The sequence below is a fragment of the Crocodylus porosus genome, unplaced genomic scaffold (genome assembly GCF_001723895.1).
Source record: "Crocodylus porosus isolate Cpor-Errol unplaced genomic scaffold, CroPor_comp1, whole genome shotgun sequence".
Taxonomy (NCBI): domain Eukaryota; kingdom Metazoa; phylum Chordata; order Crocodylia; family Crocodylidae; genus Crocodylus; species Crocodylus porosus.
Genome location: NW_017728893.1, coordinates 1,320,724 through 1,345,551, shown reverse-complemented (window position 1 = coordinate 1,345,551; position 24,828 = coordinate 1,320,724). Strand labels below are relative to the sequence as shown.

The window sequence follows — 24,828 nt, the reverse complement described above, 5'->3', positions numbered from 1 at the left end:
AGGGCGGCCCGGCGGCGCCCGGCCCCGAGCCGGCGGACAAGGCGCCCAGCGTGGACTGCATGGTGTGCGGGGACAAGTCCAGCGGGAAGCACTACGGGCAGTTCACGTGCGAGGGCTGCAAGAGCTTCTTCAAGCGCTCGGTGCGGCGCAACCTGAGCTACACGTGCCGCAGCAACCGCGACTGCCCCGTGGACCAGCACCACCGCAACCAGTGCCAGTACTGCCGCCTCAAGAAGTGCCTCAAGGTCGGCATGCGCCGCGAAGGTGAGCCCGGGCCCTCCTGCCAGGCTCCACTCCTCCTGCTTCCCTTTCTTCTCCCGCCTCCTGGCTTTTCCTCTAGTCCTTTTCTGTCCTCCTCCCTTCTTTCTCCTCTTCTTCCCTCCCTGCCTCATTCCCTCCTTGTCCTTTCTTCTTCTTCTTTCTTCCTTCTTTGCTCCCTCACTTCCTCCTTCCTTCCTTGCTTTTTCTCCTCACCTTTCCTTCCTCCTTCCCGACTTCTTTCTTCTTCTGCCTTTTCCTTCCTCCTTCCTTCCCATACTCCTCCGTCCTTCCTTCCCCCAGGTCTCGCCCTCTTGGAAAGTCCGAGTGCAAAACAGGAGGGGGAAAAGCAGCAAAGGGGAGAGCACAGAGAGGACTTTTCCTCTCTTCTCGCCCAGGGGAGAGGACGGAGAAGGAGAAAGGCAGAGGGAGCTGCTGGCTTTCTCTTCCTCTGCCTGCTTTCGTTCTTTCCCTTCTTCCTCCTCTTCCCTCTCCTTGCTCACTCCCTCTCACTGGCCCTTCTCTCCCCTGTGTCTTTTCTCTCTCCCCTTCACCCCCTGGGTCCAGCCGCTCATTTCCCTTTCTCTCCTCTCTCCTCTCGTCCTTTTCTCTCTTTCCTTCTCTCCCTCCCTCCTTCCCTTCCAGCTCTGCTCTTTATTCTCCCCAACTCCAGACCGGACCGAGGGCGACCCGGTCCTGTGCCCACAGCATCTCCTGCCCTGAGGGTCCTCTCCCTGCCCCGCTGCCCCCGGACCAGGCCAGAGACCCGGTGGCTAGTGGCAGGTGGTGGTAGGGACACGGTGCGTTCTCAGCCTCACCCCCCGCACGCCCCGTGCATTGCCCCATAGCCGAGGGAGTCCCAAATCCCACCTCTTAGGGGAGATCAGGAGCAGCGGAAAGCCTGCAGGCTACAGACATGTCAGGGTGTGCTGGGGCACGGGGGTGGGCTCCTGACTCATCTCTTTTCTACTTGCTGATCCCCTTCCGCTGAGGCAGGTTGGTAGCGGGCTGGTTTTTTCAATCCAGGGTTAGCCGTGCAGCGGCGCGGCAGGCCGATATTACCCCGCCGGCCCAGCGCTTTCATGCACCGTTCAGATCCGCGCAGTCACCCCTCGAATTTGCTGGTTTCTTTTTGGTTTTTTTCCTTCTCTCCCTCACCAGGTCCAAACTCGTCCTCGCTCCCCCTTCAAACTCCTTGCATGTTGATTCCCCACAGCTGCCATTTTCACCCCCTAAATACCCCCAGTTGACTTTTTTGTATCTTGCTTTTGACACAAGAAAAAGCAAGATCCATAAACCCCACCAAACCTCCAAAGTATCCTGTCTCTGTTAGACCACGTAATAACCCTGTTCCATATTTAACCTGACTGCAGTCGATCTTTTGGACCAATGATATTCTGGTTTCTTTTTTGGATTTAAAACAGGGTTCAGGTTATAGGGAAAGCTCTCTGCTGAGTTGGGAAGGGTTGTTTCCCCCCCGCTCTTCTCATATAGAAGGTGCTTGGGGTGAGATGGGCCGAACTATAATAGTAATAATATAATAGTAATAATCTAACACTTGGTAACAGGAATCTGCCGAAGGGCTGGCACGAATTTTACAGGATTTACCCTCCTTGTATCACCAGGTTTAAAATCAGGTTAGGTTTAGCCGGGGAGATAACACGCACTGTTATATGAATAGACTGAGTGCGAACTGCAACGTAATCACAGCTTGCAGTTTTCACAGCCCCTTTTCCCAGCTCCCCGCTCCCTTGAGAAATGTTTCCCTGCCGTCAGCTGTCCATTTGGGTGCAGGGAGGACTGAGACATGGGCCAGGGGCTCGCTGGTTGGGATTCTGGGTCTCTTTCAGGAAGTCAGGTAGACCAGGTTCTTTGGGTAAATGCGATATCTTTTATTAGATCAACTAAATAGTTGGAAAATTTGTTCTGTGCACACTTTCAGCCACAAACACCCTTCTTCTTTCATGAAGTCCCGGTGGGCAAAGCACCCCAGTGTGTAGCACAGTCTGCACTGCTAACAGTCCCAAGTGGTGATGATACAGAAGTGGAAATACAGTTACCGGTACATTAAAAATCATGCCATGGGATTTATATCAGAAAAAGCTGTCATTCTCTCAGGGACGGAGCAAGTTATATCGAGTGGCAAAGATCTGATCTCATCTATGTCCCTTTGGAAACATACCTAGGGAAAAAAAACCTGAGGCAAGTTAATTCCCTGAGCAGGGGTGTTTCTCCTTGAAAACTCTGCCTTGTCTTTCTAGTGAAACGTCCAGCCCGTCGGATGCCGTAATGCGTTTGTGGCTTTAATCTTCTTTTCGTGAAATGCTGACTCCTCTGGATCTTAGTAACGGATCTGGAGGGCATTAGCCGTTCTTACCAGGCTAATTGTAAATATATATATATTATCCCATGCTGGCGAGATGGAGGTAAGCTTCTGGCAAGTTTATTTGTCACCATTAGTCTCAGCAGGGTAAAATCCTTATTTATAGCAGATCAAGCCGTGCGGTTCAGTCTATTTCCTTCCTTCATTGTTTGCCTTCAGTTGTGTGCATTCGTTCCTTTATTCAAGCCCCCTGTCAGATCTGCTGCTTAATCCTGCTCTGATCCTGGGCCTGACTTGAAGAGAAGGAAGTTGGGAAGGGGGGACTGCTTTACATCTCTTTCTTTCCCCACCGCAGAGCTCCTTACTCTGCTCGTCCTGAAGCAGGTTAGGCAGTTGCATAGGGCCGTATTCACATCTGGAAGCTGCTATCTTAACCGATTAGTCGTGAACGTGAAATTGATGAAACAGCTGCAATTAGCAACCGTCTTTGTAGCATAATTTGACACACGCCCCTTCCAGTAACCAGATCTTCTGCTGCCGAATGGCTCCGGGGAGGTCAAATGAGCACGATGCAGATTTACGCCTTCTTCGACTTGGACAAGATCTATGCCTCATTTAAAAGGAGCCAGTTCGTGAACCCCAGGTCTGTGTCTCGTTGGGCTGCTGGGTTAAAGCTGATGTCTTAGCACTGAAGTCAGCGCCACCAGAGTCTTGCCCTTCACCAAAAAAAAAACCTGTTGTCCCCCATTCATTGAGAAACACATCTTCATCACGCAGGATGAGCTACATCAGTGGATTCTCAGATCAGACATGCACAGAGAGGATACTTTTTTTAGCGCTTCTTCAAAATCTGAAGCAACATTTGTGCTGACAGATTCCAAACAGTCCTCCTCCATGTATTCTCTCTTTTTTTTTTTTTAATGTCGATTTAACCTGGGATTTTTTTTCTGGGTAAATATTTGTCCTAGCGAGTTAGATTCTACTCTAGGACAAGACCTATTGATTTACCGTATCTCTTGAGTTTGTTCTGATTTTAGAATCAAATATTATATCATTTCTTCCCAGCAGTTTAGATTTAGGAGATATCTATCTATCTATCTGTCTATCTATCTAGAATTTTATTCAAAGGGCTTCAAACTGAAGATCTACTTAGATCCCTTCTGACCCTACATCTATGAATCTATGAAATATGGTTTGAATGATTCCCCTTCTCCTGGGCAGAACACAGACATGGTTGAAACTGCCAAGAAAAGGTTTTGAAATGTTATTTTAATTCCCAGCCGTTTATTAGCGATGGGGATTGGGTCCTGGAAATGATAGTCGCCGTCCACAAAATCCCACTCATGGAGGGACCCCCCCCCAAACACCTGAATCTTCAAATATAATTTACAAAAAGTCTCCCGTGGAAAAATTCCTGAGTGTATGAAAGAAGGACAAACTTTACTGTGAACAATTTTCTTTCCAGGGGATGTTTCTAATTGCTTCCCATTATCTTGGATCAGGAATATTTGAGGGAAGTTTAGTTGCAGATATCTTTCTGCCAGCCTAGTCTGAAGGGTAATCTCGCTTTCAAGACGTGACGTGGGAAAAGAGAGAGGAAGCCAAAAGGATCCAGAGTATTTGTTGCTTTCCCGAACTTTCAAACCACTTGATTCTGCTTTTGAGTTGCATCCGTGTTGTTTTGTAGGCGTGAAGGCGCTCGGGGTCTTAACGATACTGCCCGATCTTGAAATACGTTCATTCCCCTGACCCGTTTCGCAGCATCCCCCGCAGACATGGGCTTTTGTTAGTTATTCTAACGATCAGGAGAAATCCCCGTCCTCCACTGAAGCACCTTTGTCCCTTCCCGTGGAAAGGCGGCAAGTAATCTGCTAGCCAGCTCGCTGCTGCTACTCTGTCGTTTAACTGCCCAGTCGAAAGGATTTGCCATCAGGGCGCTTAGTTTGTGGAGGTATTACTAAGCTGCTTTCTAAAGCATCCATCATCCTAGACTGTTTTTACGGACATTAACACTACCAAGCCGATACAATAATCTACCGCTAACTCCCCTTTTCCTTTGAGGGAGGATGTCAGATAAAGTTGGGCCCCTTGTTTCAGGGGTGTTGGTTGTAGCCGCGTTGTTCTAAGGACATAGGCAGACAAGGCTCTTTAGGGAAACGTGATATCTTTTATTAGACTAATAGGCCCCTTCTTTAGATTTTATACAGAAAAACAAAAGAGTGTGTCAGAGGGAAAAGTTTTTTTCCCCCCCTCCCCAAAAATCAAATGCTTTAATGGGATTAATTTTTTTTGTATTTAATACCAGTGAGGAGAAGGCTCCATTCTTCCACCAAATAAATAGTCTGCCCTGGATTTCTCCGGGAGCGAGGGCCAGAAAGTGAAACTTATTTGAATCAAAAGTGAAATCGGTTATCACTGCCCTGAGAAGGCAGCCAAAAGCCGGCCGTTCTTCCTGGCCTAAGTCCTGGAGCCGCTGGAGTTTGCAAAGCACTCGGCAACTTGCATCTCCCACGGAGAAGCCTTTGGGAAAATCCGGATAGCTTGCTTAAACTATTGCAATGGAAACCACGCTGTTTTGAAAGGTTGGCTCCTAAATCACTTTTAATCACCTTGCGGTCGGCGTCTATTTATTTTTCAAGTTCGCTTGTTTGGGTTTGTTTCCTGTAATTAGACACAGTCCATATAAACCTTTGATTCTCAGAAAGCCACCTATTTTCTAAATAATAAAGCGATTACCGCAGGCGATATAAAAATCCATGTTTTTGTGATAACCGCTATTTGGTTACCAATTGCCAGACATTAGCAGCAGCACCCTCAAGGCCTGGAAGAGAAGTGGCAGAATCCTTTTTTTTTTTTTTAATGGCGATCACATATCTTTTTCAGTTCCCAGATCTGTCTGCGTGCTATTATTACTAATAGTCGCTGTATTCCCCTAAATTTACATGGTATTTCGCTGACAAAGAAGGAAGGCACCTTCCTCCTGATGGAAATTTTGTGATCTAAGCAGAGATACAATGCTGTTTTTGTTCTCAAAAGCCAAAATAAAATCTCCCCCCCTTCCCCCCCCCGCCCATCGCATTACACAGGGCATCAGCACTGATTCTGAGCTCAGAGGCAGCATAAATCTTTTCAAGTCGAGGCAGTTGCTTCAAATTTAGGCTGGGGACCAGGATCAGGATCTGGCCTTCTCCTAATTGGTCCCCAGATTTGTCCCTGCTGGGTTATTGAGTCTAGTCTTTGCTATTGCAGGCAACCGTATATTTATTCTCTCTCCTTATTTATTTTTAAAGTGTGCATTTTCTCAGCCAGTGGCTTGCAGCTTGGGCCTGTTAGGTGATGGGTTAGCTGTAGGTGATGGGTTAGCTGGTTGAAGCGTTGCACCAAACAAATGCGCTTGAGGAGACTTTTGGACTTGCGGAAAGTAGATGGCTAATGAGACCAGAAATTGAACTTGTACGAGTTTGGCTGTGGCAAGCACTGGGTCTAATCAACCCCACAGGAAGGACGTTAGGCTTAAATCGGTAGTTTTCAACCTGTGGTTTGTGGACCCCTGGGGGCCGCAGGCTATGTCTAAGGGGTCTGCGAAAGATGACTGTGATCAACCCAAAGCATGTGAATACCCATAGTTAAAATTCAGATGGGTCTGCACCTCCATTCAAAATTTGTCTGCAACTGAAAAAAGGTTGAAATCCACTGGCTTAAATTTTTAGTGCTTGTAAGCTGCCTGGAACTGCTTTGAGATGGCAAGTCCCAGGGGTTTTGGCATCTATAGCCGCATAAGCACATACATATATGTACATCCGTGTGTGTGTGTGTGTGTACATATATACCTACATATGCACACACATAAATACCCACCCACACACATATATATATACAATCACATAAACACACACACATATATACCCATACACGTACACATATATATAACCATGCCCACACCTATGCAAACACCTCCCACACACGTACATACACACATATATCCATACACCCACATGCACACATATATAACCACACACGTACACACACACATATATACCCACACACATACACATTTTTTCCCACACCCACACACACATATATATCCCCATATCTGCATACATGCATATATCCACACACACACACATACATATGTATATAATATATATGTATACACCCCCCCCATGCCCACACTCACACATACACCCCCCCCCACACACACATACCCACATAGGCATACACATACACATGTGTATGCAGATCAGCCGGTGTATGGGGCCCCAGCCCTACCGTTTCAGTGGTGCATGAACAAGTGACACCAGCTGCGGTTCTGCTCCATGTAGAAGTGCGCATGGAAGTGTACACGGGGGACTATTTATAAAATCCCCAATTAGTGAGACTTCAGTAAGGAGGTTGGGTGGGGTGGGGGAGTCCTGTACATGGAGGGGCAGCAGAAAATCCTGTCATTGCGCCAGCAAAATCAACACGCTTTGGCTGCGATCGGTTCCGCTGGATCTTGCAGATCGAGAATTTACAAGGCAATGTCTATGTGTCTGCTTAGCAGGGATCAGAAGACACCCCTCCACCCGTCCTAGCACCAGGGGTCTTTGCATCCAGGTGACCCAAACTTCCCAGGCTGCAGCTTGCCCTGGGAAAGTCACTGCAGTGCTTTGTTCGCCCCAGCCTGAGCAATCCCATTGATGGGAGCAGAGTGACTCGCACGAGGAGCTGGGGATGGAGAATCACTTGTGTTTCCCTTAAACAAAGCCCTACTTTCCCCCCTACCAAGCTTTTGGGGGAGCCGTGCACAGTGTCACCCGACTGCACTGCGTGTGGCAGGAGCCCAGAGCCATTTACAGTGAAGCAGGAGGAAAGACTCGGGTTGTTTGCAGCCGATTATGATTCCATATTGTCTCGACACCACTAATTCCATGCCTCGTCTATAGTGTGAATCCTCTATTCCATCCAATTTCAACGGCGTTCAGTGCCTTAGTAACAACGAGCTGGGGGCCCGGAGGGGTTGGCTGCAGAGAATCTCTGCTGGGGAAGGGATTTTTGCTGCATACACAGATTTTCTTCTCCCCCCCACCTCGGGGACGTGAAAAACAAGGCCAAGGCCTCGCTGCGTTGTTCCCCGTCTCATTTCACAGCATTAGGGAGGTGGCTGTAACTCGCGGAAAGGCGCGTTCCAAGACAGCATCGTTAGTGCCATCGTTGGCCTGAGAGAGGCACGCGGGTCATGTTGCTGGTTGGATCTGTAACCGCCCCCCCACCCCGGGGGGGTAATACCCAGTCTGTGCCTCAGTTTCCCCTATCACACCAGGGTCCGTCTTTTAGAGAGAGTCGTCGGCTTTCAAGGTGGAAGTTCGGGGTACATTCTTGAGACCGGGGCCCTGTCTGAGCCGGCAAAGCTCGTGATGGAAAACTATCCCTGCCCCTGAGCCTGCGGGGGGGAGACTTAGAGGTAGTAAATGGTGTTGTTTCACTCACGGAGAGCGGCTCTGTGCTAGCTCGGGCGTTCGGCTCCAGTCTCTCCAGCCCCAGGTAAAGGCCTCCCCCACAGCCTTGCACCCCCCACACTGCCGATCAGGATGTGGTGGGCTCTCACTTACCCCTATAGAGCCCCCAGACCCATGGTCTTGGTGACACAGGCAGGATCTCGCCCCCCTGCAGCCCAGGTGGGGGACGATTTCCCATGAAAAACCTTTGCTGGATACAGACTGGAAGGTCGGGTCTTATATCCCACTGCAAGACTCTCCCGTTGCCCGATCCTCTATGGGCCCCGGGCAAAGCTGGGGGCAAATCAGCCCCGTCTTCATTTACAATGGGCCTTTGCAACGGCTGAGATTTGTGCCCATTCAAAGCCGCTTTCCCAACACCCAAGTGGCCTTTTGGCTTGTCTATAGGAAGGGCCTGCCTGTTGCACTGCTCTGGTTATCTTGGTGTAGGTAACGCCTTCATGTGAACACCTGAAAGGCGTTGTTCTGGGATAACCCACGTGGACACGTGCAGGTTTTGTCCTGCCATAACTCCAGTGCCACTTCAGAGTGTGATTTTCCTTCTCAGTGCAGCCAAACTGGCACAGACCCTAGTGTAGATGCTGTTATGGGGTAAAGAGGGGCTTTATCCTAGAATTTCACCTTCCCTTTAGGTTTCACCAGTGTTAGCATCATAACCCCACTCACTGCAGGCTTGCTGGGCTACTTTGAAACTAGATCAGCACCGCTCTGTGGGTTGGGGGAGACCACAAGTGAGCCCTGAATGGATACAACCATACCAGCAGAAATCCCCAGGATCAGGGCCATGATACCAGAGAAACCATGTTTGGACCAGTCCAGCCTGTTTTGCTTGTGAGGATGGGAAAAAGCCACATCGGCAGAAAACCCAGGCTTCTTCCTATAGCTCCCATCTGCACTAGGAGTATTTGGATGATAGTGCATAGGCTATAAGGCAGGGGTGGGCAAAATGCAGCCCACAGGCCAGATTCGGCCCGCCAAGCCATTCTATGTGGCCTGCAGGGCCCCTAAAAAAATCAGAAAATTAATATTTATCTGCTCCTGGCTACCTGTCAAAGATGAGGTGTGTAGCATGGAAGAAAGGGTTTCACTCAGTGATTCTCAAGAGGCGCGAGATCCCTTTAACGGCATCACCGGATCTGCACAATCATAATACCTCCAGCTTGCAGGCTAGATCTAGACCTGCATCATCAGGCCTCGGGGTCCAGAAATTTAGTGTCGGGGGGTGACGGCAGCATTCATTGCCACTCCTCTGCTGCCAGTCTCCAGACCTGCCAGCCTGATGACATGACCTTGTGTGGGCAGGGTCGGGACACCCCACGGCTGGATCAAGTCAGGCTGGAGGGGACTGTCCCTGTGCTGGATCTGTCCTACAAACCTAAAAAGGTTGAGCACCACTGATTGAAACCAACAGCGCTATCCCAGATAACCCTGTTGGCATGCTTGTATTCTGCTAAGACGGGCTTTTATTCAATCTAATTTATATCGTTCCAAAAGGGAGAAGCTGACCCCCGAGTGCCAGTGAACAGGCTTTGCTGCATACAACCATTGTCATAACCGAACTGGGCCTGTGCATCTGTGCATAGATGTTGTATCTGCAGCATCTATGAGCCTGGCCCCAGTGAGGATGGCTTGGCTAGGACTGATCCTGCCTCAGGCAGGGGTTTGGACTGGATGTGACCTCTGGAAGTCCCATCCTGACTTCTCTAGTGCAAGAAAGGGCAAAAAACGTTGTGTGTACAAGCGCTCTAGGATTTCTATGATAAACCAGCTCTGCACAACCTCTCCTAGAGCAAAACAACTGGCAGACAGGGCTGCTGGTATAATGAGGTAGTAGCTGGGATCTCAGTGCTGGGAACCAGACGGAGCGTAAAGCCCTAGCGGGAAAAATTTTCCTGCGTGGAAAATACCTTGACGGACATGGCAGTCAGGTTCCCCATTTCTACCTTGGTGGGATCACCGCTTTGGCTCAAGCTGCTGGTCAAAGCTCAGGGCTGAGCAGAGAATCAAGTCCCTTGCCCATGTTGCTTGTCCCCCGCATTGGGATAGAAGCAGGGTTCAGCATTTCATGCCGTCTTCCTTACTGGCTAGAACTAGTGTTGATTAACCCCATGTATTCCCAGCTGCAAAACCACCTCGGTTTCTTTATTGCTCAGAAACCTAACCTCTGGGCAAGACAGCTGGCCACTGTCCCTCCATGCCACCTCCCCACCAACGCGGTGACCACCGAGGTTGCTAATTCCCTTTGCCATCTCTCTCTCAGAGATCTGTCTCAATTGGAGCTGGGGGACGACTGATTCCTACTGTCCCCGCCAAACAAATGAAAATGAAAACAGAGAAGGGAAAAGGGTTTATTGCCACCCACCCACCACCCCTGGAATCTTGCTTTGGTGTAAAGGGAAAAGCCTGTATAGCCTGGCTTGAATTCCTGGCGTTACCTTCACGTTGGCTGAAAATACACGTAGGGCTGCATCTCGGTCCAGTGCGGTTTGGAAGTGAAAACCCAGAACCTGGTGCAATGCAATGCTGGAACTATTGAGGCATTTTGGGTTCTGGGAGGATTTTGCCTTGCAGTCTTTGGCTTGTTGGCCCCACCTTTGTCAGTCATCCAGTCAGTTATAGTTTGTGTTTTCCAATGAACAAAATATTCCCCGCTCCGGCAGGGTCTGCTTTGAGCAAGTCGTTCATGGCCCTCCTGGATCCCGGCTGCATTCCTGACCCCCCAGCACTTGCACAGATAAATGGTTCCCTCCCCCTTCCCCCAGGCTAACAGCGGTGATTCTCACCTGGGATTCACAGCACCCTGGGGCGCAATGAGATCCTTTTAAGGGTGCCACAGTGAAAACTGACAGCTGGCCTTCTCAAAGGGGGGTGCGGAGTCTAAATAGGTTGAGAACCACTGGTCTGATTCTCCTGATTTACCTATATCTTGTGTAGGTGAGGTTGGGGTCTTGCACTAGTGCGAATGATTGTGCAAGGGGCAGGGCAAGAGGGAGCTCTTCCACGGTCTCAACTCAGGGATCTAATTCTCCTACACCCAAAGGTGGGAGAAAACAAACACGGTGGCCTCTCTGACGGCACCTAGTGAAACCCAGCTGGGTCCGGCAGGCTGTATCTTAGCTGGTAGAGATGGCGGCGTGCAGATCTCACTCCTAGCAGGACACAGACAGAATAGGCACAATAGGATCCCACAATAGGATCCCAGTTTTCATCAGAGCTTCTGGATATCTTCCTACCCCCGTCATCCAGCACCCCACAGCATCTCAGTTCTTCATACTCTTCAGCAGATGGGGGACTCAGTGCCCCACCTTGAGTGCAGATCTGGGCATGGAGCAAGGACAGACACCTGCCCAAATTCCTGAGGAAACTGGTCCCAGTGGAGGGCATTGAAGCACCGGGTCTGATTAGGACGCAAAGGAAAGATGTTACAGTGCAGAAGAGGTCGGTGCCACCCGTGAAGAGACAGGGGTCGGGTGGGACTTATTCACAATTAAGTCTTTGTTAACGAGTGCCCCAAGCCAGACCCCCAGGGCTCATGCCCCCCCCATGATCTGTGCAAGAGGCTGGATCTGTTCTGTACAGGCTCTCATCTCGCCGGAGCCCAGAGCCTTCCAGCCTCTGCAAGACTGACGGACCTCTCGGCTCCCCTTTAGGCGCTGAAAGCAAGCGGCCTGATTCTGCAGAGCCTTTTCCTCTCGAGGAGAACAATAGGAGCTGCCAGCTGATGAGTCCTTTTGAAAAATCTGTTTCCCCCATGCTTTCCCCCCGCTCCCTAATCTCCATCCCTGTCCTGCCCCAAGCCTTTGGCCTCACCAGCTCAGAAATGCCTTGGCTGATTTGTCTAACTCTGGCAGACCGAGAGGAAGCGTTTTAGCAGAGCAGGGGAGGGGGAAGGAAAGTAGACAGGGAACAGGTCATGTCCTGGGGCCTTGATTCTGGCAAGGCTGTGAGACCCCTTGTGGTCGCGCTTGCAGAAGCCGTGGCTGTGGGATCGATCCCACAAAACCCCTCCTTGGCCCCCCCGAATATGGGGGCTGGAGGATGGTGCCGTCACCCCCCTCCTGTTTCACCACGACGTTGGGCGGATGTTTGTCAGTTGTGGCCGGGTCCAAAGACCTGCTCATGTGGAGGGTCTCGGGCCTTTAGAGCAGCTTGGGTGAAGGATGTGGTGGACGGACCAAACCTTACTACAGGGTACAAGGTGACAGCTGAATTGGAAGGAGCCGTGTCTAGACTGAGCCCCCGGGTGCCTGAGATCCCCTCCCCAGCTCAGCGTGGCTTCTGGTCAGCTGTATCTGGGGCTCTGGACAAACGCACGTCAGTGCCTGGCCCCGAGAGCCGCCGGTGCAGGAATGGAGCAAGCCCCCAGGGTTTCAGCCCCTGCTCAGGAGACCAGAGACCCATCCACAGCTAATGGGGATTTGCTCCAGGGACTGAGGACTGGATTAGGCCCCTTTTTTGGCCCCTTTTCTTCCTCTCTTCCCAAGAAACCAACCAGCTCCTGAAGTCCCTTTCCCTTCCCACTCCAACCCTGTCTAACCCTCTGTGTCGAAGGGGAGCCAATCCTTAGCTCAGCAAAGACCCCAAGTGAGATGCCACGAGGCTGAGATGTGGTCCCAGGGTGGCAGGAGAGAAAAGGGTATAAGGCAGGGGAGACCGGGGTGGATAATCCTGTATTGGATGGGGAGAGGCTGCCCTGCACATGCCCTCAGGCTGGCTGGCACCGGGCACCTGTGCCCCAACGCTCCTGGAGTGACAGCTCTGTGGGAACCGTAGCTTCGGGTGTGGGCACAGGATGGGTTCCCACGGTCAGGGGCTCCACGCTGTGCCCACAATGCACAAGCAATTTGCCTACGTGCTGGGGGCTGTAGGCAAACTGTACTGGGATCTGGACCAGAGTCTGACCCCCAGCAAACTCAGCCTACCCACTGGCTGTCCAATGAGCAGTAATGTCAGGGAGACCTTGCCCTTGCAAAACTTTCTTGGTCAAAAGAAAGGATCAGGCCCACAAACCACCCCCGAAGCAGTGTGTTAGAGCACCTTAAGGCAAGGGGGAGTCATTTATTCTAATGTCACAGGTTTGAGGGGATCGAGGATGAGTGGAGTCTGCTCCCCCATCACCTGCAAAGGTCCTGGGGCCATGGGGAATCAGGGCATCCTGGCTCTGTTTCTAACCCACTGTGGCTTCTTGCAAGGCCTAATAGTGGCCAGTAAATACAGAAGTCCTGAAATGCAAACTGAACCCTCCAGACAGCTCAAATCAGGAGGGCTGGGGGCGATCAGGAGGAGAATGACTGTCGGGAAGAAGTTAGCCCATGGATGCTCAATGCCAGCATCATACATAGCAGCTGCCCATTGCTCGGGGTGGGATGCTAGGTCTAAACTAGTCTGGCCGTTTCTAACTGGACCATGCAGACTTGCTTCTCTAAGTAACATTATGTTCTGGATACCAGAAGCTCCCAGGAGCTGAGCATGCTTTGAGCTTTGAAAAGGAGGAGCTGTGTCCAGGGCCTGTTAGGTGCAGTGACCTGATGAAGCGACATCGAGCTCATGAAAACTCCACCTCCTGTTCAGTTAGCCTAGAAGGTGCGTGTCTACCCTGCTTCTGGGCCAGGTTTGTCAGTTTGCCAGTGATTCAAAATAAAGCACAAATGGGGAGAAAAAAACCCACTCCATGTGTTTCCAACTGAACCAACCCTGAAACATTCCTGTATTTTTGGCGACTGAAAAATTGAGAGGAAAGAAAACCCATTTTAGATTAAGTCTAAAATGTTTCATTGAATCCAGACCGACATAGAGTCATACAGCAGTGGGGCTGGGAGGGATCTCCACAGGTTATCTAGCCCAATGCAGGATCAGCCCTGCCCAAACCATCTTTCTATATGCATTTAGCACTTTTATTTTTAAATGATTTCATTTCCCTCCTCCCTGAAGATGTTTCGTGGAGAGAAGCTGCTTTGAATGGAAAGACTGAAATGTTTTGGTTTAAAAAAACCCTGCAACAAGACCTTTGATTTCTTCTTCTTTTGCACTGGGTGCCCATTTCCCCCCTGCCTGCAAACAAGCAGTTGGGTGAAATGAATGCAACTATGCAAAACAAGACGGTACCGTGAAATTACTATTTCTCACCAGCACAGAAACTAGTTTTTAGTCCACAAAAAATATTCCACCCTGCAGAAGTCTCTGGAATGAGGTGTTTCCGAGGCTGGGGGTGGGATGACTTTCTCCAGAGGCTGTTTCTTCATCCATTCCCTCTCTCTCTCCATTGGTTACTGGCAGCTTTGCCTAGAGGTGGAGAATCTCAGAGCCCTGATCATGCCAATGCCATCACACCGTGGTCACCAATCCACCTGCCCCATTGGTTCCTTCTTTCCCTTGCTCTCATTCCTATGCTTTCTTTTCCTGAAGGCTGGGAGCATATGTACACACCACATTTTTTGCCCTGTCATGCACTGCAACTGCATGCCTGTTTGCACAAGCACAATTTCCTGATGCTTTAAAAGTCCTTCTTAGATCTGGGTCCTGTTTCTCTGCATTACACATCTCCAGCACCATATTAAAACCAAGGACCTTGGTCTCTCTTGGCTTTAGTTCTTCTAGACCCAGGCATGCCCATGAGCTGATCCTTCCCCAGCCCAGTTCTTTCTGGAGGGGTCCCGGTAGTGTCAGAAAGGTGCATTGGTAGGAGGGCTGATGCCACAAGAGCATCCCTTGGAGCCTGACATTGCTTAAGGTAGAAGTCCCAGCTCCATCCATAAGGGGGCAACCTCCTGGGTGGGCCCACCAATTGGGAGACAGCCCTGCCTTAGCCCCGCCCCCAGCACACACCCCCTCCCATGACTCCATGCTTTCTTTTGGCCTGATCCTGTATGCGTGTGTGTCTCTCTCTCTCTCCTCTCCTCCCTGGACCAGCCGTACAGCGGGGCCGCATGGCTCATACACAAAACAGCCCTGGCCAGTACCCGCTGAACAACGGGGACCCCTACAATGGCCACTCCTACCTGACGGGCTTCATCTCCCTGCTGCTGCGGGCTGAGCCCTACCCCACCTCCCGCTACGGGGCCCAGTGCCTGCAGCCCAACAACATCATGGGCATCGAGAACATCTGTGAGCTGGCTGCCCGCCTCCTCTTCAGCGCCATCGAGTGGGCCAAGAACATCCCCTTCTTCCCCGACTTCCAGCTCGCCGACCAGGTGTCCCTGCTGCGCATGACTTGGAGTGAGCTTTTCGTCCTCAACGCCGCCCAGTGCTCCATGCCCCTCCATGTGGCCCCGCTCCTGGCAGCCGCCGGCCTCCACGCCTCACCCATGTCGGCCGACCGGGTGGTGGCCTTCATGGACCACATCCGGGTCTTCCAGGAGCAGGTGGAGAAGCTCAAAGCCCTGCACGTCGACTCTGCCGAGTACTCCTGCCTAAAGGCCATTGCCCTCTTCACGCCAGGTGAGGCGGGGTGTGGGGGGCAGAGTGAGGGGGGGCCTGCACCTTCTGGGTGCAGGCCATTGCTTTGTGTAGGGCAGGTGAGTCAGGCCGAGGAGTGGGACTAAAGCAGGGCTGTCCCTCATTGGTGGCTTTTGGTTGAGGTCATTGTTTTGCTCATGTCAAGTTAGTTGGACCGGGGGGTGGGGCTAAAGTAGGCCCATCCCCCATTAGTGGCTTTTGTTTGAGGTCATTGCTTTGCTCATAGCAAGTGAGTTGGGCCAGGGGGCGGGGCTAAAGTAGGTCCGTCCCTCATTGCTGGTTTTTGGTTGAGGTCATTGCTTTGCTCACATCAAGTGAGTCAAGCCAAGGGGCAGAGCTAGCGTGGGTCTTTCTTTCATTGGTGGCTCTTGGTGCAAATCATTGCTTCCCTCATACCCGGTGTGTCAGGCCGGGGGCAGGGCTAAGGCAGGCCTGTTTCTCATTGGTGGCTCTTGGTTGAGGTTGTTGCTCTGCAGGTAAATCATGCCAAGGGGTGGGGCTGGGGGCGGAGCTACAGGCAGGTGTTCCCTCCCCCCCGCAATGGCCCAGTCTGGCCCTGAGGCCACTGGGAGGTCGGGCCAAGCTCCTGGGTCCTGTGGGGCAGGTCAGGAGGGTCAGGGGACGGGGAAGGAGCCTGGCCTTCCCCCCCGCCACAGCAGCTTCAAAACAGAGGCTGGAAACAGAGCAGGGATCCAGCGTTTCCACATCCCCAAAAGAGCCTGGAGACCTCTGATCCCAGTGACCCCACAGTCCTGATGGGGCAGGAGTGGGTGGCATGCTCCTTGCCAAGACAGGTAGAGACATTTCCCATTGCAAGGGATCCTAGGGGCACCACCAGTGCTGCAGTGGATCTCTGGGTTGATCTGTTGAGGATCCCCTGTCTTCCCAAGCTCTTTTCTGGCCCCCTGAGCCCCACAGAGGGCCAGATAAGAGCTGGGCTGCACCCCTCCAAGAATCGCCCAGCACTTTAAGGCATTAAAGCATCCATTCACATGCCTAACTGTAAACTGCATCCCACAATTTCCAGAAAGGCACCTGATTTTCCAGTAAATCAAAAAAGAAGGGAAAATATTTGATCCTTTTTATTTTTCATTTGGGAGAATTCTCATTCTCTCCATTCCTTGTTTTGTAGAGAGATGGGGGAAAATACAAAGAACGCCCCCCACGCCCCAACTGTTTTATTTCAGTGAAAAACAGGCAACTATCCCCATCCCGTCTCATCAAGTGTTCGAAGAAAGCACTGGGAGGGAGTTTTTTTAATCCCATTGTTTCACTTGATGTAGTCAGAGCGGTGGTGTTGGCTTAGACGGGCACAGGCCAGCAGAGGTACCTGTGTCTGGGTGGTACCCTGGCCTACGGCATGTGTATGGGACTAGCCTGCTGAAGAATCACCCCTCTACACTGCTGATTTCCTGCAAAAATATCAGTGAATAGACCCAGGTTAGGGGAAAACAGGCACTGCGGCATGTCTGGTGGGAGGTTAACAAGCCCCGGCTGCGAAAGAACAAGGCAGGAAAATCGATTTCTGAACAGAAGGACTCTTCCATTTCCCACAGCGAGCGGGAAAACTGGTCTGGAAGAAGAAGCAGTGCTTGGATTGTGCGTTTTAAGGGTGGTGGTGATTGGGATGAAGGGTTTCTGCAGGGGTTGGATAATTTAGTGGCATTTCAGCTGGAGCCGATTAGGGAAACTATGGGGGTTTCTCTGCAAAGTTTTGATGTTTTTAGTGGAAGATCAGAACATTTAGACAAACCTTCTTAGTTACACACACACACACACACGCACGCACACGCACACACACACACACACTTAATCAAATGCCTGACTTCCAAGGGAAACATTTCTACCCAACTGAGCACCAAAAACGTGCTGTGTACAAATACTCTTTGACTCTTCAAGGAGGGACTCTCTCAAGTGAAATTCCCTGCACTAAAAGAAGTATAAATCCACAGCCCCTGTCAGGTAGATTTCTCCCACCATACTTCTTGCCAGGTTTATCTATTGCCAAAGTATTATTAAAAGGAATAGGAATATTAAAAGCCATATGAACGTAACAAAAACACTGTTAAAAACAGATCACTTTGTTTTAGGGCTTACTCGTTATACCTGAGCTCGTCAGGGCTAAAGGAATTTTTTCACAGAGCTGTATGTGTGTGTATGCGTGTGTAATATAAATATGTATGTGTGTGTCTGTGTAGATTATATATATCTACATACATACACCTACTAGATAGGTGGTATCTACATACACACATGTATGCGTGTATAGGTTATTATAATCTCTGTGTGTGTGTAGATAGATTTTATACATATCTACATACACACGTGTATGTAGATAGATTAATATAATCTATCTGTGTGTATATATATATAAAATCTATCTACATACACACACACAGATTATAATAATCTATACACGCATATGTGTGTGTATGTAGATACCACCTATCTAGTATGTATATGTATGTAGATATATATAATCTACGTGTGTGTGTGTGTGTGTGTGTGTGTGTGTGTGTAGCTAGATAGATAATATATATTTATATGAGAGAGAGGTGAATATTTTATTTGCCAAAAGTATATAGTTTTGAAGGATAACATTATTAATCAATTACCTTTGGATGAAAAAAAAAATTTCACAAAAGCTTCTTTTCAGCATTTTTAAATAGCACATTTTATTTTGCTATTTCAAAAACAACATTTGTACTAAAAAAAACCCGAAAAGCTTCACCATTCATCTTAAAAATAAGGTTAAAAAATGGGGGGGAAGCCCATTAAAAATTAACAAAAGCATTTATTTATTTATTCAATTATTTATATATTGCGGGGGTGTTGATTCAATTCATAATGACTTTTCTTTTTCAGTTCATCCAGAAAATGGAAATGTTTTTATTCCCAAGTGATCTAAAAAGAAAAGGAAAGAAAAAAAAAACTTTTGCCATTTTAGTTTTGTTTGATGAAACAAAAAAATAGATTATTCTCCCAGCCCCTTTCCTCAGCTCTTGACCACACAGGTGGGAAAAAGAGAATCAGACTTCATTTCGCACTCGAGAGAGAGGCAGACATCAGACAAATTGGCAAACTTGCTAATTGCGCTCTTTACTGAGTAATTTATTTCAGTGTAGGCTACAATGAAGACTTTTGCACAGAAAAGTTACACTGTATTTAAATATACATATAAAGGTTTATATAGGTTATAAAGGTTTACCTTATACAGTTCATACTGTATATATATCTATATTGATATAGATATAGATGCACATAGTACAAGCTATATAGGGTATATCTATACAGATAATACAGATATAGATATACCTTATATAGATAAAACTATATAAGGTATATAGATATAGATGTTTATAGTACAAGCTGTATACTGTATTTCTATATAGATAACACATATATAGGTATATTTTATATAGATACATCTATAGATATACCTTATATAGCTATATCTATATAAGAGATACAGCTATAGATATAGATAGTATGAGCTGTATACGGTAAACCTTTGTAACAGCATGTTTCAGTGGGAATTTAGGCTACATTAAATAGAGCCTATTTCTGTAAACAAATTAAGAGCCACAAATTATATCAAATTAAGGCTATAGTGGGGTAATCAGACCAGGATAATTTACCAGTGTGGACAAGCCTTCTCTTGGCTTCTCCAAGGATGTAACATCATTGCTGAGAGGCACAAGCCTTCTGTGGGGTAAAGGAGTGGGTTATAGCTCAGGAGACCAGGCAAGATGTCCCAGCTCTGCTACTTACTTGTTGTTACCCTGAACAAATCTCCGGTGCCTTGTGTGGCTCATATAGGGCTCTTGTACACAGTGTGTATTATTTAGATGCACGTTACAAAACGGCACCAAAAATCACCATTTTGCTAGGTTAGTTGCATGTGAAAAAACTATATGGTCCTGGAGGCAACGATTCTCTCTCACCATGTGTCTGTCCAGCGCCTGAGTGCAGGCTCACAGCCCCAGCCTCAAAATGCTACAAATCCAACTCAAAACCATTGCTACAATCTGCATTGTCGATTTTGCGCAGTAAAGGTAGGGTACTTCGACGTGACCAAGCAAACAAAATATATTAGCATCACCAGAAAACTCCAAGTCCATTGCTTTCTTCCCAGATATTTAAAATCAAGTGCATTTTTTTTCAATTTATTTTGAAGAAGCATTTTCATAAAAATTAAAGACTTAACAAAATACGACTAAAACGAAACCCCCAGATCTGGATGATCAACAGATTTTGTTAAAGCCCGATACAAATCCGGCTAAAAGAGGTCATCGAGAAAAACATTGCTAGCCCTTTCCAGTGACGTTTGTTTTGTACTTTTCAAGAACAATGTCATTACGTATGATTTGGGGGGGGGGAAGGGGTGAAGGAGGCAGAACTGGTTGTTTTTTGTCCTTTCCGCTGGAAAATCCCAACCCATTGAACTGGCAAATGGCAGAAGAAAGTTTTATATATAAAAAGGGAGCTAATTAACCTCTCATCTTCTATGCCATTTTGCTTGTCAAGATTTTCAGTCCAGCCACAGAACAAGCCTTGTTAGTAAAACTGGCAATAATCCCCCAAAAAACAAAATATGAAAATTTCTCTATTGCTGGTTCACACTTACCCCCCGCAAATTTTTAGTCTCACAAGAGGATTTTATTAAGTATCAGCAAATATTCCATCCAGCACTGGATTTTCCTGAAGCTGCTCCTTTTTCCATCTTAACTGTTCAATCCCCAAATTAAAACAACAGCGCCGCAGAGCAAATCTGGGGATCTGATGATGACTCTCAACATTGCTGTCATTTATTCTAACCCTCCAGACCCTGGTTGTTTAAGGAGACCATTAGAAATGCAGCTTTTTATTCTTATTTTTTTAAAATCTTAGCTCTTTGGGCACCAGCAAAAAAAATCCATGAAAACAGGATGCCGAAAGGGCAGGGAAAATAAAGAACCCCAAATTAATTGTTTTAAGACATCTTGATGGTATGCTAATTTCTGGCCGTTTTTTACAGGGTGCACTCAGGAATACGTAGGCTAGTTGATAGTGTCATGTACAAGCGCCCTAGATGGATAGCTCACAGCTTTTTCAGACCCACGTCCCCTCTCAGAAGATCCCAGCTCTTAGTTTTCCACTCGTTTTTTGACTCCAGAAGAATAAGAGTGATTCCTCTGTTGCAAAGCACAGTGGGGTTTGACGCTCTGAATTCCTACTGAAAATCTCTGGGGTTGTCTCGAGGTTCGTTGTAGGTGCTAGCACACCTCACCGTGCTAGCAGTGCGCGACACCCTTACAAGGGTCCCGTGGCACCCTGGTTGAGCATCGCTGAGCTATACACCCACAGTGTAAAACCAAAGCGGGCCCAGAGTTCAAAGCCTTGTCTCCATGGATTAGGCTGTGAGCAGTGTCTGGGCCTGAAATTAAAATTTCTTTTCATCCTTTCCCTGTCTCAGAAACCCAGAGTCTCTTAGGCATCAGGAAATGCCCACAGCCTGCTTTGTTCTCGGTGGAAACTGCTGGCTGAGAGCACTAGGGGGAACATAGGTACCAGGATGCGCCGCAGACAGTGCCACGGAGGTGCCTCGTCCAGCCCTCGCCCTGCTTCTTGGGTCATCATTTGTGTTAATTAAAGACCCGTTTGTAGAGTGAAAGGGCCCCAGGGCTGTTCTGGCTGGCAGGGGTCTGGTGTGATGGAGCAGGTGGGTAGAGACTTGGCAGGGTATTAAGGTACCCCTGTGAGCCACTCTCCTTAACCTCTGTTCAGGTCGAAGTCCCCTGCTCTGATTAGGGACAGGAAGCTGGCATGGGTCAGGAGAGGCCAGGCCTGGCCGAATGACTGATAGGGCTGTTCTGGTCCGATTCTCCAACAGGATCTCATGATTCATCCCCAGCATCGTGGCTACAAAGCAGCTTGTTTGAGCAAAGCCCAGACACCCCCCGGCCCCAGGACCCCTGGGTAAAGAGCAGAGAGACCTGCAGGGACTAATATGTCACCTGCAGTACTTGACTCCCACAATTTGGGTGTAAAAGGGGCCACTTGCATGTTGGCCTCACCTTTAAATGCAGGGAAACTGAGGCACAGTAGGGGAGAATGATTTCTATTATTCCAGGAGAATATGGGATCAGAACCCAGGCGTCCTGGTTTTTAGGCCCCCTCAGGCCTTTGCAGTATGTGGCCATCCCATGCCAGCTCCAAATCTAGAAGGCAAAGGAGCAGGAACCCCAACTGTATTATTACTGTACTCTCTCACATATAGCATGCACTCCCCCACCCCCAACCCAGCTGCTATAAACTGGGCTGCATGTTATAGGCTGTTAAATACGGTGAAGGCAATTTCTGCCACTTCAGCTTTGGCTGGGGGAGAGCACAGGATTGGGGAAGAGCCCCATGTTTCGGTCACAGGGACCCAAACATGGGGCAGGCCGAGCTCCCTGGCTGCTGCTCCTCAGTTACTACAAGGAGAGAGATTGTCTTCGTGCTGCCTTTCAAAACCCAGGTCCGTGCCTTATTCTAGAGCACATTGTAGGCAGGAAAATACGGTATTATTATTTTTGAATCCCAGGGGTTTTAAGCCTGGCTCGTAGCTGGGGGAGGGGCAGGCTCAGAGCATTTGGGGACCCGGCGGTGGCTGCCCCAGGGGAGCAAAGACACCTCCCAAAGACGTCACGAAGGCACAGAAAGATCCTGGGAACGGGGAAGTGCTGGAAGGAGCTGGACGGGGAAGGGCAGATCTGGTGTTATAAGAGGGGACATCTGGGGATGTCCTGGGCACGACTGCAATCAAGCCTCCATTGAGCTGCGCTGTCATCCCCCGCAGCTGGGAGTCCTCCAGAGCTGCCCCGTACAGTGCTTGGTGCTAGGGAGCCCCAGTCCCGCATGGGGAGCACCCAAGGCACTGCCCCATGCTCCAGTTCCCCTTCTTTGTCCTTGCTCCAGTTTGTTTAATTGGCAAAGTCCTGCAGAGCGGGGTCCGATTTCCTGCGGGAGAACCTGTAGGAACGAGTTGAAATAGAGAGAACGGAGCTGATTCTCCTTGCCATGTCCCAGCCCCCTCAGTGACCCAGCCTGCTGTATGGGTATAGGAGCCAGCCACACCAGGCCCATTCTTTGAGCCTGGGGCTAAGTGTTGGTGTAACAGCCCTGCCTTGTCGGTGTCAGTGTAACACCTCTTGGATCAACCAGCCAAATGCCTCCACTCCCCACGAGGTGGCCACTGCTAGTGGCAGGGTGGTCTCAGCACAGGAAGCCCCTGCAGAAGGGCAGGAGGAGAGCAGCCCCCCACGTAGCCAGCTGCAGAGAAACAGAGGGGTGAGATGCAGTCAGGTTCGAAACAGGGATTTCTCAGCTCAGCTGATTTTGGGGGGATCTCCTGGAAAAGAAACAGGGGCCAAAACATCAGGTTCCCCCAGAACAACGCAGGAGAAACCTCATCCGGGGATGCCCCCCAGCCCTGGTCGATGCTGTGGGGACCGAGGGCTGCAGCTGTGGCTGGGGAGGGTTATCCAGCTGCAGCTCGAGCAGCAGGGCAGACTCCCATGGAAAGGCCAAATGACCCTGCCGGGCACAGAGGTGGCCGAGGTCAGGAGCGACTGCGTCTAGCGTGAAGTAAACCTCTTCCCCGATCAAAAGGAAGCTGAAATAGGGAGGCAGAGGAGCCAGGACACCTGGGCTCTGTTGCTGGCACCCGGCCTATAGTCAGAGTGGGAGGCTGGGAGCCAGGACAACTGGGTTCTTCTTCTAGTACCAGGTAAGGAGTGTGATCCAGTGGTTAGAGCAGGGAGTCAGGACTCCTGGGTACATTTTCCTAGTAAACCAGCACATGGTTCAGTGGCTAGAGAAGGATGAGGGAGCAGGGCAGGGAGGAGTCAGGACTCCCAGGGTCTTTTCCTGGCACCAGGCGGGAGTACAGTCCAGTGGTTAGAGTAGAGAGGCAGGACTCCTGCGGTCTTTTCCTGCCACCCAGCACGTGGGTCAGTGGCTGGGGAAGGAGGGCGAGAGGTACCGGCAGGACTCCTGGGTCCTCTTCCTGGTGCCAGGCAGGAACACGATTTCGTAGCTGGGGGGGCCTTCGGGGACAGTCTCCCATCTCCTCGTGCAGCCCCAGTGATCCCCCTGCACAAGGTCGCGTCCCCTCACCCCGCTCTGCTGTGCTGTCCCCGCAGATGCCATGGGGCTCTCGGACCTGGGCCACGTGGAGAGCGTCCAGGAGAAGTCGCAGTGCGCGTTGGAGGAGTACGTCCGCATCCAGTACCCGAGCCAGCCCAGCCGCTTCGGCCGCCTGCTGCTGCGCCTGCCCTCCCTGCGCATCGTCTCGGCTCCTGTCATCGAGCAGCTCTTCTTCGTCCGCCTCGTGGGCAAGACCCCCATCGAGACCCTCATCCGGGACATGCTGCTCTCCGGCTCCAGCTTCAACTGGCCGTACATCCCCATGCAGTGAGGGGGAGCCCCGGCCCCTTCTTGATAGCCGTTCCCTCCGGCCTGGGGCAGGAGGGGACACTGATGCCCTGGCTGGCGGTTGGAGGACTCACAGCCGGACAGTGCCTGGGGCACGGCCTCCGGGGAGCAGAACTGATGCTGGAGAGGAGGGGTGCTGAGTCTTAAAGGACCCCCCTGTCTGGCTCCAAGGGGCTGGCATAACCCCCTCGGCCTGCCCAGATCCCCGTCGCGTGGAAACCCTGCCGCCGCCTGCATCCTTCGCTTCTGTTTGCTCTGTGTGCCCAAGCATCTGTTCCCCTCTCCCCCTCCCCACGCAGCCGCCGCATCTGACACCCCCTTCTCCGTGCAGCTGAGACCCCCGCGGGGAGTGGGCACCAGCTCCAGCTCCTCCATCCCCCGTCTCTCCTGCCAACTGCATGGTTGGCAGCTGAGAACAGAGAACTCGTTACCCGAGTGGCCTTGATCATGGGACAAAGTCGATTTCTTCTTTTTTTGTTTGTTTGTTTTTGGGGTGTCCATCAAAAAAAGGGGGAGGGTCTGGACTGGAGAGAAGAGACTCCCCCCTCAATAAACCAGTCGTTGCCTGTGGGGGGGGAGGGGAAGGGGGAGAGGGGGCTGGGATGGACACGGCCCCGGGAGCGTGGACTATTTATAAAATAAAATAAACCTCTATTCTATGCGACTTCTGTTGAAATGAATGTGTATATCCCTCCCCCCCTACCCTCTTTTTTAAGGCCCTCCCTTACTATTTGTGAAGAGCCGTGGCTGTGACTCGTGGATTTTGCAGGGGGAAACAAAGCCCCCCTCTGCTCCCCCTCGTTGGCGTTATCATTAAAATGACGATTGTTGAACTGG

General features: G+C 50.1%; 1 protein-coding gene across 2 annotated transcripts; it reads left to right on the top strand.

Annotated features, from left to right (window-relative positions):
- The first annotated feature begins 6 nt into the window (after window positions 1–6).
- On the top strand, window positions 7–24,828 carry LOC109324172 (nuclear receptor subfamily 2 group F member 5). Of its 2 annotated transcripts, none has more exons than XM_019556102.1 (3): window positions 7–245; window positions 14,989–15,516; window positions 23,700–24,828. In XM_019556102.1, the coding sequence occupies exons 2-3, from the start codon at window positions 15,006–15,008 to the stop codon at window positions 23,972–23,974; spliced, it is 786 nt and encodes a 261-aa protein (XP_019411647.1). In that variant the 5' UTR covers window positions 7–245; window positions 14,989–15,005; the 3' UTR covers window positions 23,975–24,828. The 2 variants fall into 2 exon arrangements, with proteins under 2 accessions (XP_019411647.1, XP_019411637.1); XM_019556092.1 differs by having other exon boundaries at window positions 7–264.